We start from the raw sequence: 14,482 nt of genomic DNA, 5'->3' as shown, positions 1-14,482 counted from the left end.
CCTGAGGGGGTAAATCAGAGCCTTAGTGGGTAAATCAGGGCCCTGAGGGGGTAAATCAGGACCCTGAGGGGGTAAAACAGGGGCCAGGGGGGGAAAATCTGGGGCCTTGGGGTTTAAATCAGGTCCCTGGAGGTGTAAATCTGGGCCCTGAGGGGGTAAATTTGGGGTCTGGGGGGGGAAATCTGGGGTCTAGAGGGGTAAATTTGGGTCCTGAGCATGTAAATAGGGTCCTGAGGGGCAAATCTGAGCCCCAAAGGGGTAAATCTGGGTCTTGAGGTGTAAATCAGATCCCTGAAGGTGTAAATCTGGCCTTTGGGGTGTAAATCTGGGGTCTTGGGGTATAAATCAGGGTTCCGAGGATGTAAATGTGGGGCCTGGGCGTGAGGTTGTAAATGTGGGTCCAAGGGGTGTCAGGACCAGGACGCCTGGGTCCCACCCAACACGGCAGCCACCCGGGTGCCATGTAGCTGTGGGAGGGACAGTGACGTAAGTGGAACCAGCCGAGGAAACACAAGGAGCCAAGGGGCACAAGGAGGTAGGTGCTGTGGGGTGGGTGGGAAGGTCCTATCTGGGTGCTTGGGTCCCTTGTGGGGGGGACCCCAGGGGTGGGAGAGGGGAGGTGGGTGAGGGGGAGCTGCCTCCGGACACCTGGATCCCTCAGTGGTTGCCGAAAGGGAAGTGAAGGATTTCCGTCGGGGTGGCGATGGCGGACATGCTCAGATGCCTTACGGTGGTGACGGGGATCCCCGCCTGCACCCCCGGGTCCTTTATAGTGGTGACAGGGGCCCCACTCGCACCCCTGGGTCCCCACCCAGACCCCCAGGTCCCTTATAGTGGTGACAGGGGCCCCCCTGGACCCCTGGGTCCCTTATAGTGGTGATGGGGGCCCCCCCGGACCCCTGGGTCCCCACCCACACCCCTGGATCCCTTACAGTGGCCATGGGGACCCCACCTGCACCCCTGGGTCCCCCACAGGATGTCCTCTCAGCTGCTGTCCTCGGCGGTGGCCTCGTCCACGGCGGCCTCGGGGCGGGCGCTGCGGGCACTGTCGGTGCTGGCGGAGGCGCTGGGGACGCCGGAGATGGTGGCGTTGGAGTTGGCAGAGGCAAAGGCAGTGTTGGCAGAGGCAGAGGCGGCGTTGGTAGGACTGGAGAAGGCGTTGGAGACGGCGCTGGCGGAGACGGCGCCAATGATGCCGACGACGCCAGGGCTCAATGTCGAAAGTCTCTACCAGGCGCTGGGAGCAGCCGCCAAGGCTGGTGCCAGCGAACTGGAACGGGAGCTGAGACGGAATCGCCGGCGCCGTTGGGGTCTGTGGGTGGTCCAGATCATCACCCTGGTGCTGATGCTTCTCTGTGCCCCCCTGTGTGAGTATAGACCAGTATGGACCAATTCAGAGCAGTCGGGAGTTCTACAGACCCACTTGGGCCAGTAATGCTGGTAGAGAGCCCTACTCACCAGTACAGACCAGTAAGAAGCTCTACAGACCAGCAGAGACTTTCTCTTGCCCTGAGCAGTATAGACCAGAATGAACCAGTTCAGACCAGTTGGGACCACTAGGAATCAGCATAGACCAGTAGGGAACAGTACAGACCAGTACAGAGCACTGCAGACCAGTAGAGACTTTCCCATACCCTGACCACTAGAGACCAGTATAGACCAGTAGGGACCTTTACAGAACCGATGTGGAACACCATGACCCAGCAGGAACCACTAGGAACCACTGTAGACCAGTAGGGACCGGTTCAGACCAGTAAGAACCAGTAGGAAGCCCTACAGATCTCTTTGGATCAGTAATATCAGTAAGAAACCCTGCAGACCAGTAGAGACCAGTAAGAAAACCTACAGACCAGTAGAAACTTTCCCCTGCTCTGACCACTATAGACCATCTGAAACTATATGGGCCAGTAAGGAGCTCTACAGGCCCGTTCAGACCAGTATATACCAGTAGGGACCAGTAGCAGCTACTGTAGATCAATAGGGACCAATAAAGACCAGTGGGATGTCCTACAAACCAGTGTAGACCAGTATAGAGGTTCCCTTGTCCCAACCAGAATGGACTGGGGGACACTGGGAGGGGACACGGGACACTGGAAGGGGACAACAGGAGGGGACGGGGGACACTGGGAGGGGACAGGGACACTGGGATGGGTGACAGCAGGAGGGGGACAAGGACACTGGGACAAGACTGGGGAGACTGGGAGGGGACACCAGGAGGGGACAGGGGAGACCGGGATGGGACTGGGTCCCCCAAGAGGGGACGAGGACACCGGGTGATGTCCCCGTCCCCCCGATGTCCCCGCAGTGTCCCTGGACGTGGTGCGGGAGGTGCTGGGGGTGACGCAGGAGACCCACCTCGTCCCCTGCCTGGCCACCATCGCCCTCCTCTGCCAGGTGGCCCTGTGGGGTGCGGGGATATCCAAACGTCACTTGGCCACCGCCGCCAGCCACCAGCGTCACCAAGCCCTCCGCTACCGTCGCCTGGCTCGGGATGCCGCCGCCGCTGCTGCCGCCGCCACCGAGGCCAGCGAGGCCATCGCCGCTGCCAATGTCACCCTGGGGATGTTGGAGGAGGTAACCACTCACTTGAGGTCCCTGGTGGACGCTGTCACCCAGGACCTGGAGGTGGCCCAGGGCTTCCCTGCCAGCGCCCGTGCCCTTGGGGACGCTGTGGTGGCCTTGGGGACAGTGATGGGGGACAAGGAGGGGACACAGAGGTTGGCCCAGGCATTGGAGGCTCTGCCAGGGGATGAGTAGGGACGGGGACACAGGCAAGATGTCCCTTCGCCGTCCTGAGGACGTCCCTCCTCCTGGGGACATTGAGCACGTTCCCTTTGTGGTCCAAGGACACCAGGGACGAGTTGGTGACACCGTGCCCTGTCCTCCAATAAACGTCAGGAACACATTGAGGCCACGATTTGTCACTGGGGGTTGGGAACGTGTCAGGGACATGGGGACACCAGGAGACGGGGACACCCTCGCCCCACTCAGAGGACACCAGGAGGAGGGATGTCCCCAAACCGTCCCCGTCAAAGGGCTCAGGACTGTCCCCAGTGTCCCCAAGAGTGCCTGGCTGGATGTCCCCAAGCCACAGGGGGACACATCAGGGCCATCATCGTTGGGGACATGCTGGGGGCCAGCACTGGGGACATCATCGTCGCCGTGTTGGGGACATCTCTGGGGGCACCTTGGCCCCAGCTCTGGGGACACGCCGAGGCCACCGTTGAGGACACACTGGGGACATGCTCAGGCCACCATCGGGGGTAGTATTGGGGACACAACGGGGACGTGCCGTGTTGGGGACGTGTTGGGGACATCGGGGGACAAGGGGGCGGCGTTGAAGGTTGCGGGTGACCGTGTTAGAGCCCCACTGGGGACATCGAGGGGAGGACATTGAGGGCAAGAGGGCTGCATTGGGGACAATGGGGGACATCAGGGGCTCAGGGGGACATCGGGGGACGTTGGGACACTGGGGGGGACTCTGGGGGACACCAGGGACCATGGGTGGCTGTGCTGGGGCCATGTTGGGGACATCAGGGGGGACATCAGGTACCATAGGGCTGCACTGGGGACATTGGGGGACGCCGCGGGCTGCTGGACCCTCTTGGGGACATTCAGGGGACATCGAGGGACACCGGGGGCTGTGGGACCCTATGGGGGACATCAGGGGACACTGGGGACCGTGGGTGGCCATGCCAGGGCCCCGTTGGGGACATTGTGGGGGACATTAAAGCTGTGGGGGCTGCTGGGGGTAGTGGGGTCCTGTTGGGGACATCGAGGGGCTGTGAGACCCCATTGGGGACATCGGGGGACACCGAGGGCTGCGGGTTGTCACGCCGGGACCCCGTTGGGTACATCGAGGTCCGTGGGGTCCCACCGGGGCCACGGGGGGGGGGCACACGGGAAGTGTGGGGTCTCACCGGGGCCACGGGAGGTGTGGGGTCTCACTGGGGACGTGAGGGGACACCGAGGGGGGTGGGTGGCTGTACCGGGGTGAGCGGGTGGGTGACAGCCGCGCTGGCGATGGCCCCGCTGGTGGCGGCTCCTCGTCCAGCCCCTGTGGGCCGAGCCCGGCCCAGCTTCGGGGCCGTACCCGACCGCGCCGCCGCTCCCCAGCCGCGTGTGTCCCCAACATGGCCTCAGCGCCGCCACCGCCCATGGAAACCCCCGGGGCCACCAGGGCCACCACCCCCCCTGAGGTGGGACAAATCTCAGCGATGGGGGGGGGGGGGAAGGACAGGGGGTGGCAGGGGGGTGGCAGGGGGGTGACGGAGGGGACGTGGGGATGAGGAATGGGGTGGCGGGGGGGTGATGGGGTGGCGGAGGGGACAGGGTGGTGGTGGGGTGGCAGAGGGGATGGGGGGACAGGGGGGTGGCTGAGAGGACAAGGGGGGTGGTAGAGGGGACAGGGGGTGGCAGGGGGACAGGGGGGACAGGGGGGTGGCTGAGGGGACAGGGGGTGGCAGAGGGGACAGGAGTGACAGGGGGGTGGCTGAGGGGACAGGGGGGTGGTAGAGAGGATTGGGGGTGGCGGAGGGGACAGGATGGCGGGGGGGTGGCAGAGGGGACGAGGGGGTGGCAGAGGGGACAGTGGGGTGGCAGAGAGGATGGGGGTGGCAGCAGGGACGGGGGGACAGGGGGGTGGCAGAGGGGATGGGGGTGGCTGAGGGGACAGTGGGGTGGCAGAGGGGATGGGGGTGGCAGCAGGGATGGGGGGACAGGGGGGTGGCAGAGAGGATGGGGGTGGCAGAGGGGACAGGGGGGTGGCAGAGGGGATGGGGTGGCAGCAGGGACAGGAGTGACGGGGGGTGGCTGACGGGACAGGGGGTGGCAGAGGGGATGGGAGTGATGGGGGTGGCAGAGGGGACAGGGTGGCAGGGGGGTGGCAGGGGGGTGACAAGGTGATGGGGGACAGGGCAGTGGCAGATGACGGGGAATGGGGTGGCAGGGGGGTGACGGGGACAGGAGGGTGGGGGGACAGGGAGGTGGCAGAGGGGCAGGGGGACAGGAGGGTGACGTGGGGACAGGGGATGGTGGGGGGACAGGGGTGGCAGAGGGGATGGGGGTGGCGGGGGGGGACAAGGGGTGACAAGGGGACAAGTGCCATGGAGGACCCCAGGATGGCATCTGAGGACCCTGACAGTGGCAAGGGCCTTTGAGGGACCCCGAGAAGGGGACAAGGGACCTGGGGGACCCCAGGGTGACCTGGGGACGGCAGAGGGCACAAGGGCCATGGGGGACCTTGCCACCAGCCGTGTCCCTGTCCCCAGGCGTCCCCAGAGCTGCTGCAGCCGCTGGTGGCCGTGGTGGCTATACTGGGTGAGCTGGGGGCCACCCCAGGGGACGTCCCACTGGCCAGGCCACCAGGCTCGCTGCGGGCTGGGCTACTGGCCCTCGTTGCCAAGATCAGCCGGGCCATGGGCCACCATCACAGAGAGGCCGCCCGCCTCCGTCACGCCCTGGCCACCACAGGGGCCACCACTGGGACCACCCCTGAGCCCGCTGCGGTCCCGCCGGCAGATCCTGCTGTCCCCAAGGCCACCATAGGGAATGCCTGGGCCACCGTGGCAACCATCGCCCGCGAGTGGCGGGAGGCAGTGGCCTTGGTGGAGGCCACTTGGACCACAGTGGCAGGGGACGCTGCGTGCCTGAGGGACACGTGCGGGACTGCGGCCACTGTGGGGGCCACCACCGGGGCCACCACGGGCCACCTGGCAGCGGCGATGGCCCAGGAGGACAAGGCGTACCAGGAGCTGCTGGTGGCCGCCCGGGCACTGCCGGTGGCCTCAGAGTTGGCCACGGCAGTCTCGGAGGTGGCAGCCCACCGGACGCGAGTGGCCGAGGCCAGAGCAGGATTGCAGGCGGCCACCGAGGCCACCGAGAGGACAGCGGTGGCAATGGTGGAGACGGCGGTGGCCAGGGAGCGGGGACAGCGGGCGGCGGTAGCCCACGAGCCCCTGGGACGTTTGGTGGCCGCCTGTCAAGGGGCCACCAGCTTCTATCGTCATCTGCGACACCGTCTCGAGGGCATTGAGGCCACCGTGGCTGCCATGGCTGCTCAACATGGTGGCCCTGAGGCTCCTGGGGTGGCCCAGGAGGGTCCTGGTGTCCCCGAGGACCTGATGGCAGCAGTGGCAGTGGCCGAGACGCTGTGGGAAGCCAGCGGCCGCCTGGCCCAAGGCCACCTCCTGGGGACGCTGCGGGTAGCCCGGGAACTTCTGGTCACCCTCGGTGTCCCCAGTGCCACCACGGCCGCCACCGTGGCCCAGCGCTGCCGGGATGCCACCGCCGCGCTCTCGGGGCTGCTGCCACGGGGACCGCAGTAGGGGACGGTGGCTTCCTGAGGGACCAACGGCTTCACCGGGGACCGGTGGCATTAACACGTCACTGCTGCAGTTCTGGTTCTGGGTCACTTTGTCCCCGATTCGTGTCCCCTCCCGCGTCCACCCCACCGGGAAGGCGATACCCCCCCCCTCCCGCCACGTCCCCCCAAAAACCCAAATCACCCTCTTTTTCGCTGCCAAAAAAACCTCTTTATTAGCGGGCGGGGGGAGCTGCCGGCCGCCGCCGGGTGCCGGGGGGGTCCCTTGGGGGGTCCCTTGAGGGGTCCCCTGGGGGGTCCCGGGGGTGTCGTTGGCGGCTCCGGCCTCGGCCCGGCAGCTCCGCCAGCCCCCGGCAGGATCCAGGATTTCCCGGGGCTTCCCGAGAATCCTCGCGGGGGTGACGAAGGGAAAGGCCTGGGGGGGTCGGGGGGGTCCCAGGGGAGTTTGGGGGGGTGGCGGGGGGGGTGGCGCTGGGGAGGAGGAGGAAGGGCTGGAGCTGGAGCTGCTGCCGCAGGAGCCCCGTCAGCAGCAGCTCGGCCGAGGCCAAGGGCAGGCGGGCGCCCAGCGCCGGGGCCCAGCACCCCGCGTCCGCCTGGCACGAGATCACCAACCGCCGCGGCTGCGGGGGGGGGGGGGGGTGTCACTGGGGGTCCCCACAAACCACTGGGGCAGCCCCCGCTCCCCGGGTGGTCTGAGGCTCCTGGGGGCCCCGGTATCCCCAGTAATCCCAACGGGATCCCCCCAGGAGCTCTGGGGTGCTCTGCCCCCCCCCCGTGGGACCCCCAGGAGCACCCCAAAGACACCCCCAACCCTCAACTCCCCCCCAGGGCCCCACCAACCCAACCTGGGACCCCCCCGACCCCTGGGATACCCCGACACCCCCCCCAGCGCACCCTGACCCCCCAGGACCCCCCCCCAGACCTCCCCAACCCCAGCGGGACCCCCCAAGATGCCCCCCCCCGACCCCCCTTGGACCCCCCCCACCATGTCACCCCAATGGCTTTGGGACACCCCCACCCCCACCCAATGTCCCCCCAACATCCCTCGGGTCCCCTCCCCGGTGGCTCTGGGTCCCCCATGTCATGTCCCCCCTCTCGGTGGCTCTGGGCCCCCCCATGTCCCGTCCCCCCCCACTGTCCCCCCTGTCCCCTCACCCCGTAGGTGTGGGGCATGGTGGGCAGGAAGGTGCCACCGCTGCAGGTGACGATGTCCCTCATGTGCTCGGGCTCGGGATGGACGTTGGGGGTGACGTGGACCTCGTAGCCCTGGGGACACCGTGACACACACACACACACGTGGAGGGGACACGGGGGGGGACACGTCCGGCCCCGAGCTCCTGGGATGGGTCCAGGGGGACAAGGACACCTTGGGGACACAACTTGGGGGACCAGGGCCACTTTAGGGGACAGGGATACCTCAGGACCGCCTTGGGGACACTGTGGGGACACCAGCAAAGGAGAGGACACCCCTAGATGGGGCCACATGAGGGGACGCGAGTCGGTGGGTGACAAGGAGACCCCGGGACACTCTGGGGACACTAAAGGACATCAGGGGACACCCCTCAGACCCCCCCAAACAGACTGAGGCCACATGGGGGGGACCCAACTCAACGAGGGACAAGGACGGTTTGGGACACAGGGCCACCACGGATCCACCGGGTGACATCGGGTGACACCTGTTGTCTGCCCTGTGTCGAGTCCCCCACTCGGTGGGGGGGACAGAGCCACCCCTGGGGAGGACAGTGCCCCTCGGGGAGGGTTGGGGACATTTGGGGACGGTCACCTGGAGCAGGGGGTGGCGTCGGGCGCGGCGCAGGGCCTGGGCCAGGCTGAAGCCGAAGTGACGTTCCTGCTGGCTGTCGCGCACCAGGAAGGGACCCGGCGCCAGGACACGGCCACTGCGGGTGCTCTGGGGACAGAGGGGACACGTGGTGACACCTCCGACCCCAGGGACCCCCCCAGGTCCCCAAACGCCCCCCTCCCTTGTCCCCCAAAGCCCCCATGTCCCCAAGGGCCCCTTCTTTGTCCCCAGGGATCACCATGTCCCCCAACACCCCATTCTCCGTCCCCAAAGACTCCTCCTTTGTCCCCAAAGATGCTCTCCTTTGTCCCCAAGGTTGTCCGTGTCCCCAAAGATCCCATCCCATGTCCCCAAGGACCCCGCTCCCTTCTCCCCAAGGACCTCCCTGTCCCCAAAGACCACCCTCCCATGTCCCCAAGGACCACCACATCCCCTAGGATGAACCTTGTCCCCAAAGACACCATCCCTGTCCCCAAGGCCTTTGTTCCATGTCCCCAAGGGCTCTCATGTCCCCAAAGACACTCTCCTTGTCGCCATGAAACTTCTCCTTGTCCCCAAAACCCCCATGCCCTGTCCCCAAGGACCCCCATGACCCCAAGATCCCCCTTCCTGTCCCCTAGGACCCTCTCCTTGTCCCCAAGCCCCCCCTCCCGGTCCCCAGCCCCCCCCCCCCCCCCCCCGTGGAACCTCGTGGAGCCACTCCGGGGTGACGATGGGGATGCCGCGGGCCACCGCGCAGAGGAACTTGACGGTGCGTCGGACGCGGTCGGTCACCAGGTGGGTACAGTCGAAGACGGAGGTGGCCATAGACCCCCCCAGCGTCTTCAGGGCCACCTCCATGCCTGGGGAGGCCACCACCCCCGTGAACAGCACCTGGGGACGCCGTGGGGGGACACCGTGGGGATGTGTCGGGGACACCCTCGGCTGACCACCACTCCCGTGAACATGGGGACGCGTTGGGGACACCGTGGGGGGGACACGGGAGGGACATGAGGGGGGAACATGGGGGGACACCGTGGGGGGACACCGTGGGGGGGACATGGGGGGGGACATGGGGGGGACACTGTGGGGGGGGACACCATGGGAGGGACATGGGGGGGGACGTGGGGGGACACCGTGGGGGGGACATGGGGGGGACATGGGGGGGGACGTGGGGGGGGACGTGGGGGGGACATGGGGGACTCTGCCTGGGGCCACCCCGAGGGGACATGGGGATATTGGGGGACACCCCGGGGTGCTGCCCCCCCCCGTTCCCACCATACCTTGAGGGGGGTGGAGCTGGGGCCCCCCCGGGGGCGGAGCTGGGGTCCCACGACCTCTGGTGGCTCCTCCTCCTCCTCCTGGGGGGTGGAGTCACAGCATGAGACCCCACCCCTTCCCAACAAGCCACGCCCATCCCATTAGGCCCCGCCCTGCTTGTGCAACCAACCCCACCCACTCAGAAGCCCCACCCCAGCTGGCCCCGCCCATCACCTGTAGGCTCCACCCCCCCGGCCACACCCCCAAGCCACACCCACCTGAGCTTGCCTCTTGGAGGGGGCGTGGCCTGCCCGATGGGGGCGTGGTTTCGGTGGGGGGCGGGGCACCACCTGCCCCTTCACGGTTGGCGGCTCAGGTGGAGTGGGGCGGGTCCGGAGGCGGGGGCTGCGCCGCACGGGGGCGGGGACAGGGGGTGCTCCACCTCTAACCCTGCTGGCTCCGCCCCTGCCAGAGGCTCCGCCCTCTGTAGCTCCGCCCCTGCCAGAGGCTCCGCCCTCCGTAGCTCCGCCCCCTCGGCTCCTGGCCAGGCGCTGGCTTCGGCGAGGCCCCTCCCGTCCCGGCGTCACCGGCGTCACCGTCATCATCGGGGGGACCCAGGGACCGGGGGGGTCCTGGGGGGGCGCCAGGGGTGGCTGCTCCTCCTCCTCGGGGAGGAAGAAGGGCTGGGTGGGCTCCTCGGGGTCCCAGTCTGGGGCTGCACCTGCAGGAGGAGCACGCTGGGGGGACACCCGTGTGTGCAGGGACACATACACACACCCCCAGGTGTCCGGGGGGCACCCAGGTGTTGGGGGGGGGGGGGCACCCAAGCATCCGGGCCACCTACCCTCGGGCACCGGTGGCAAGAAGCTCTGGGTGGGCTCCAAGAAGAGGTCGGGGTCTTCTGGGAGGGGGGGAAGGAAAAGCCTTGAGAAGGGATCCATGTGTCCATGGGGGGGGGGTCCCCAAGGATCTGGGGGGACACCCCCCCCCCCCCAGGCATCTGGGGTCACCTCGCTTACCGTCGATGTCGCTCTCTGTCACCATCGCACTCGCATCCCCACCCGTGTCCCCGCCGGAGATGGCCTCGGTACTGCTGGGCCCACCATCAGCACCGCCGGTGACATCCAAATTTGCAGACGGATGTGGAGATTTGGGGGTTGAAACATCTGGCTGCACAACTGGATCCTCACCCCTCACCAGGGTCTCCCCGTTGTCTTGTTGCACCCCAACATCTGGATTCGGGGGTTTCTCATCTGTATTTGGGGCTGAAACGTGATGTTTTGAGACCACTCCTCCCACGCTTGCGGCACCGTGTGGTTTTGGGGACAAACTTTGCCGATTTGGGGATGATTTCTGTTGGTTTGGGTCTGTCTCCTCCACAGCGGTATTGCTGCCCACGGTGGGGTCCTCTGTTTCTGGATGGGACCGATTTCGGGTCCGGATTCGGGTCTGGATTCGGCTCCGAACATCTGGAGTGGGAGCCACCTCCTCCATGTCGGTGTCGCTACCATCCCCAGGTCTCATGGTAGAGGAAACATCTGGATTTGGGGACGTCATTACCACATCTGGGTCACCAGATGCCCCTTGACACCCTTGCACTGTCCCAACATCTGGAATGATGCCGTTGTCCTCAACATCTGTATCACTGTCCACATTCAGGACAGGGCACCGGGCTTTGGGGGCTCCAACATCTGGAGCTGGGAATGACATCTTCACATCTGGATCGTCACTGGTCCGTGTTGGCCTCTCGGGGTCAACATCTGGAGCAGCAGCCATCTTAGCAACTGTCTCCATGACTTCATGGGTTATCCCGTGCGTTTTTGGAGCTCCAATGTTGGGAAGGGCGTTGAGGTCCTCCACATCTGTATCGCTGTCACCATTGGGGGCCACTGAGCCATGGCTGAGGCCACCAACATCTGGATTTGGGGTCTCCATCACCACAGTTGGGTCTTTCCGGGTGTTTTGGGGTGTTTTGTGGCTTTTTGGGCAAAAAACAGCTTGACTTAGATTGTCATCATCCACATCTGTGTCACTGTCCACCTCTAGGTTCCGATGCTCATTTGGGAGTTCTTCAGCATGTGGATTTGGGTTCCTCATCTCCACATCTGGGTCTCTGCAGGTTTTGGGAGTAATTCTATGGGTTTTTGGACACTCAACACTTGGATTCACTTCATTTTCCTCCACATCTGTATCACTGTCCACCGCAAGCGTCCAGTGTTGGTTTTGGGGTCCTTCGGCACGTGGATTCGGACTCTTCGTCTCCACATCTGGGCTTCTTGGCACATTTTGGGTTACCTGATGGGTTTTTGAAGTCCCAACATCTGGATTGGAAGTGTCGTCTTCAACATCTGTATCGCTTTCCACCAGGAGAATCTGTTGTCCTTCAACATCTCGATTTGTGGTCTCTGTCTTCACATCTGGGTCTCTGGGGGCTGTTCGGTGGCTTTCTGGGTGCACATCTCTATTGGAAGTGTCCTCCTCCACATCTGTATCGCTGTCCACCGTGAGCATCCCATGACCCTTTTGTGAACCTTCAACATCCGCATTTTGCATCTCAATAATTGGGATTTTTGGTAAGTTTTGGGTTGTTCGATGGGTTTTAGGGTATCCAACATCTGGGTTGGCTCCATTCTCCTCCACATCTGTATCGCTGTCCACCGTGAGCATCCCATGACCCTTTTGTGAACCTTCAACATCTGCATTTTGCATCTCAATAATTGGGATTTTTGGTAAGTTTTGGGTTGTTTGATGGGCTTTAGGGTATCCAACATCTGAGTTGGCTCCATTCTCCTCCACATCTGTATCGCTGTCCACCGTGAGCATCTGATGTCCTTTCTGCGAACCTTCAATGTCTGCACTGTGGGTCTCCATCTCAGTATTTCTGGTTTTTGGTACGTTTTGGGTCGTTTGATGGGTTTGGGGGCATCCAATGTCTGGATTGGCTCCATTCTCCTCCACATCTGTATCACTATCCACCGTGAGCATCTGATGTCTATTTTTAGGCCCTTCAACAGAGTTTGAGCTCTCCATCTCCACATCTGTATTGCTCTCCACAAGTGTCCAGCATCCATTTTTAGGACCTCCAACATCTGGATTTGGGGTCTCCATCTCCACACTCAGGGTTTTTTTGTCCATTCTACGTATTTTTGGGCAAACAACATCTGGAAGGACCTCAACCTCCTCCACATCTGTGTCACTGTCCACCACAAGCATCCCAAATCCATTTTTAGCACCTCCAACATCTGGATTTTTGACCCCTTCCTCCACATCTGGGTTATTGCTCACCTCCAGGGCAGTCGGGTGGCAGTTTGGGTGAAAAAGAGCAGTTTTGGGGGGCACCTTGACATCTGTATCACTCTCAATGTCGAGAGTTGGGTTGCTGCCTTCCAGATGTTTCACATCTGGATCCGCGACCTTTTTGGGGTTCAGAGAGTGATTTCGGCATCGAACATTTGAAATAGCCATTTTTCTTCCCACATCTGGATCTGTGGTGGTTTTGGGGCTGTAACGGCACTTTTTGGATCGCCTGACGTCTGGATCTGAGCAGGGTATGGCCACATCCGGGTGCTGCTCTGATGCGGGGGTGTGGCGGCGTTTTCGGGGGCCCTGAACATCTGGGCACACATCTGGCTCCTCTGGGTCGCTGCGGGGAGGGGGATGTTGGGATTTGGGGTCCACCTGATGGACCCAGGCATCCGGGCTCACTCCTAAGGGACTCAGACACCCTGAACCCCCCAAGGGACCCACACATTGGGGTCCCACCTACCTCTCTGGCACAATTCGGGGTGAGATAGTGTCTCCGAGAGCAGGGCCTGGGGGAATGGGGCAGAGATTATTATTGGGAATGGGGCAGAGATTATTATTGTAGGGCCTACATTAACCCCAGAGGGTGCTATCAGATCCCAGCTTGCCCCCTTCCACTGCCCACCTCCGCATCTTGGCGCTTCCTACAGTAACATGCCGCCGGCATTTACGTAGGTCCTACTGTAACCACCACCTTGTTGTGTTTCTGTAGGCCCTATGATAACACGATAACAGCGTGTTCTCCCGCCACCCCCACTCCGCCATCCTTGCACACTCACGCCAAGGCAGCTCGTCATCCTCTGAGTCGCTGGCGAGGGAGGGGGCCGGTTCCAGTCCCTGTCCTGTGGAAGACCCAGGCATCGGGGAGGTGGGGGGGCTGTAGGACTCCCCCTCCACAGGGACCCAGGTATCCGGGAGGGGACCCCAAAATCCAGGGGGGGGGGAGACCTACCTGCACCCCCCGCAGTGCTGAGGCCTTGGTGGCGCCTTCGTTGCATGGTCTGGGGGGGGTACAACTGCTCCCCCAGCCCTTAAGTACCCCACAAACTGCACAAGTACCCCACAAACTGCCTCCCTTCAGCTACAACTGCCCCCCAAGTGCCCCTCGGTCACCACTGACACCCCAATAGCCCCCTTGGGTCCAACCCCCCTCCAACTACCTCACCCATGCTCCAAATGCGCCCCACACACAACCCCAAACTGCCCCAGGGCTCCTAATACCCCCCTGGCTTCTACCTGCCCCCCCCCCCAATCGTCCCCTTCGGCCCCGTATCCTGCCCCAGGGAGCCCCAAATTGACCCGGGGACGGCCCCAAACTTCCCCACAGGGCCCCAAACTACCCCAGGAACCCCCTAAACTGCCCCACACCCCTCGCAACTGCCCCTCGATCCCCACCAAGTGCCTCAGGGAGGCCCAAACTGAGCCAGGGACTCCAAAATTACCCCAGGGACCCCCAAACTGCCCCAGGGACCCCCAAACTGCCCCACAGAACCCCCAAACCGCCTCACGGGGCCCCCACGCTCACTCCTCCCGCGGCACCGCCCCCATACCCCCTCTCCCTTTTCTATTGGTCGGTACCGCCCCGAGTCACCGCCCAACGGCCGCTTCCATTGGTAGAAATGGGCGTCTGTCCAGCCGGGAGCATAGAGAGGGGCTGGGACGGTCCTTCGAGAGCGGCGGCGCGGCTGTGGGCGGTGCTACCATAGAGCGCGAAGCGCAGAGCGCCCCCACCTCCAGCCATAGAGAGGTGACGGAACGAGCCCAGTGAGGGGGCGGTACAACCAGCGAGAGGGGGCGCGGCCTCCCGCCCGCGCTGT

The 14,482-nt window shown here is 64.1% G+C and overlaps 3 protein-coding genes across 7 annotated transcripts; 2 read left to right on the top strand and 1 right to left on the bottom strand.

The window, feature by feature from the left end:
- Window positions 1-388: 388 nt before the first annotated feature.
- Window positions 389-2,915, top strand: LOC142598933 (uncharacterized). The gene is made up of 3 exons (XM_075738421.1): window positions 389-535; window positions 976-1,367; window positions 2,306-2,915. The coding sequence occupies exons 2-3, from the start codon at window positions 977-979 to the stop codon at window positions 2,755-2,757; spliced, it is 843 nt and encodes a 280-aa protein (XP_075594536.1). The 5' UTR covers window positions 389-535; window position 976; the 3' UTR covers window positions 2,758-2,915.
- A 1,134-nt stretch (window positions 2,916-4,049) lies between these two features.
- On the top strand, window positions 4,050-6,395 carry LOC142598927 (uncharacterized). Its single transcript, XM_075738401.1, has 2 exons — window positions 4,050-4,199; window positions 5,271-6,395. Exons 1-2 carry the CDS (start codon window positions 4,134-4,136, stop codon window positions 6,324-6,326), a joined length of 1,122 nt encoding a protein of 373 aa, XP_075594516.1. The 5' UTR covers window positions 4,050-4,133; the 3' UTR covers window positions 6,327-6,395.
- A 117-nt stretch (window positions 6,396-6,512) lies between these two features.
- MDC1 (mediator of DNA damage checkpoint 1) lies at window positions 6,513-13,760 on the bottom strand. 5 transcript variants are annotated; one of them, XM_075738323.1, is made up of 11 exons: window positions 13,618-13,760; window positions 13,445-13,507; window positions 13,129-13,174; window positions 10,382-13,005; window positions 10,207-10,263; window positions 9,641-10,083; window positions 9,386-9,460; window positions 8,811-8,996; window positions 8,106-8,231; window positions 7,478-7,588; window positions 6,513-6,942 (listed from the first exon to the last, which is right to left on the bottom strand). In XM_075738323.1, exons 1-11 carry the CDS (start codon window positions 13,661-13,663, stop codon window positions 6,538-6,540), a joined length of 4,182 nt encoding a protein of 1,393 aa, XP_075594438.1. In that variant the 5' UTR covers window positions 13,664-13,760; the 3' UTR covers window positions 6,513-6,537. The 5 variants fall into 5 exon arrangements, with proteins under 5 accessions (XP_075594438.1, XP_075594439.1, XP_075594437.1 ...); XM_075738322.1 differs by having other exon boundaries at window positions 6,514-6,942; window positions 9,386-9,463; XM_075738324.1 differs by lacking the exon at window positions 9,386-9,460.
- Window positions 13,761-14,482: the final 722 nt, after the last annotated feature.

The sequence above is a fragment of the Balearica regulorum genome, chromosome 32, assembly GCF_011004875.1.
Source record: "Balearica regulorum gibbericeps isolate bBalReg1 chromosome 32, bBalReg1.pri, whole genome shotgun sequence".
NCBI classification, from domain to species: Eukaryota; Metazoa; Chordata; class Aves; order Gruiformes; family Gruidae; genus Balearica; species Balearica regulorum.
The sequence above is the reverse complement of the archived record's forward strand: the minus strand, read 5'-3'. Positions and strand labels throughout refer to the sequence as shown.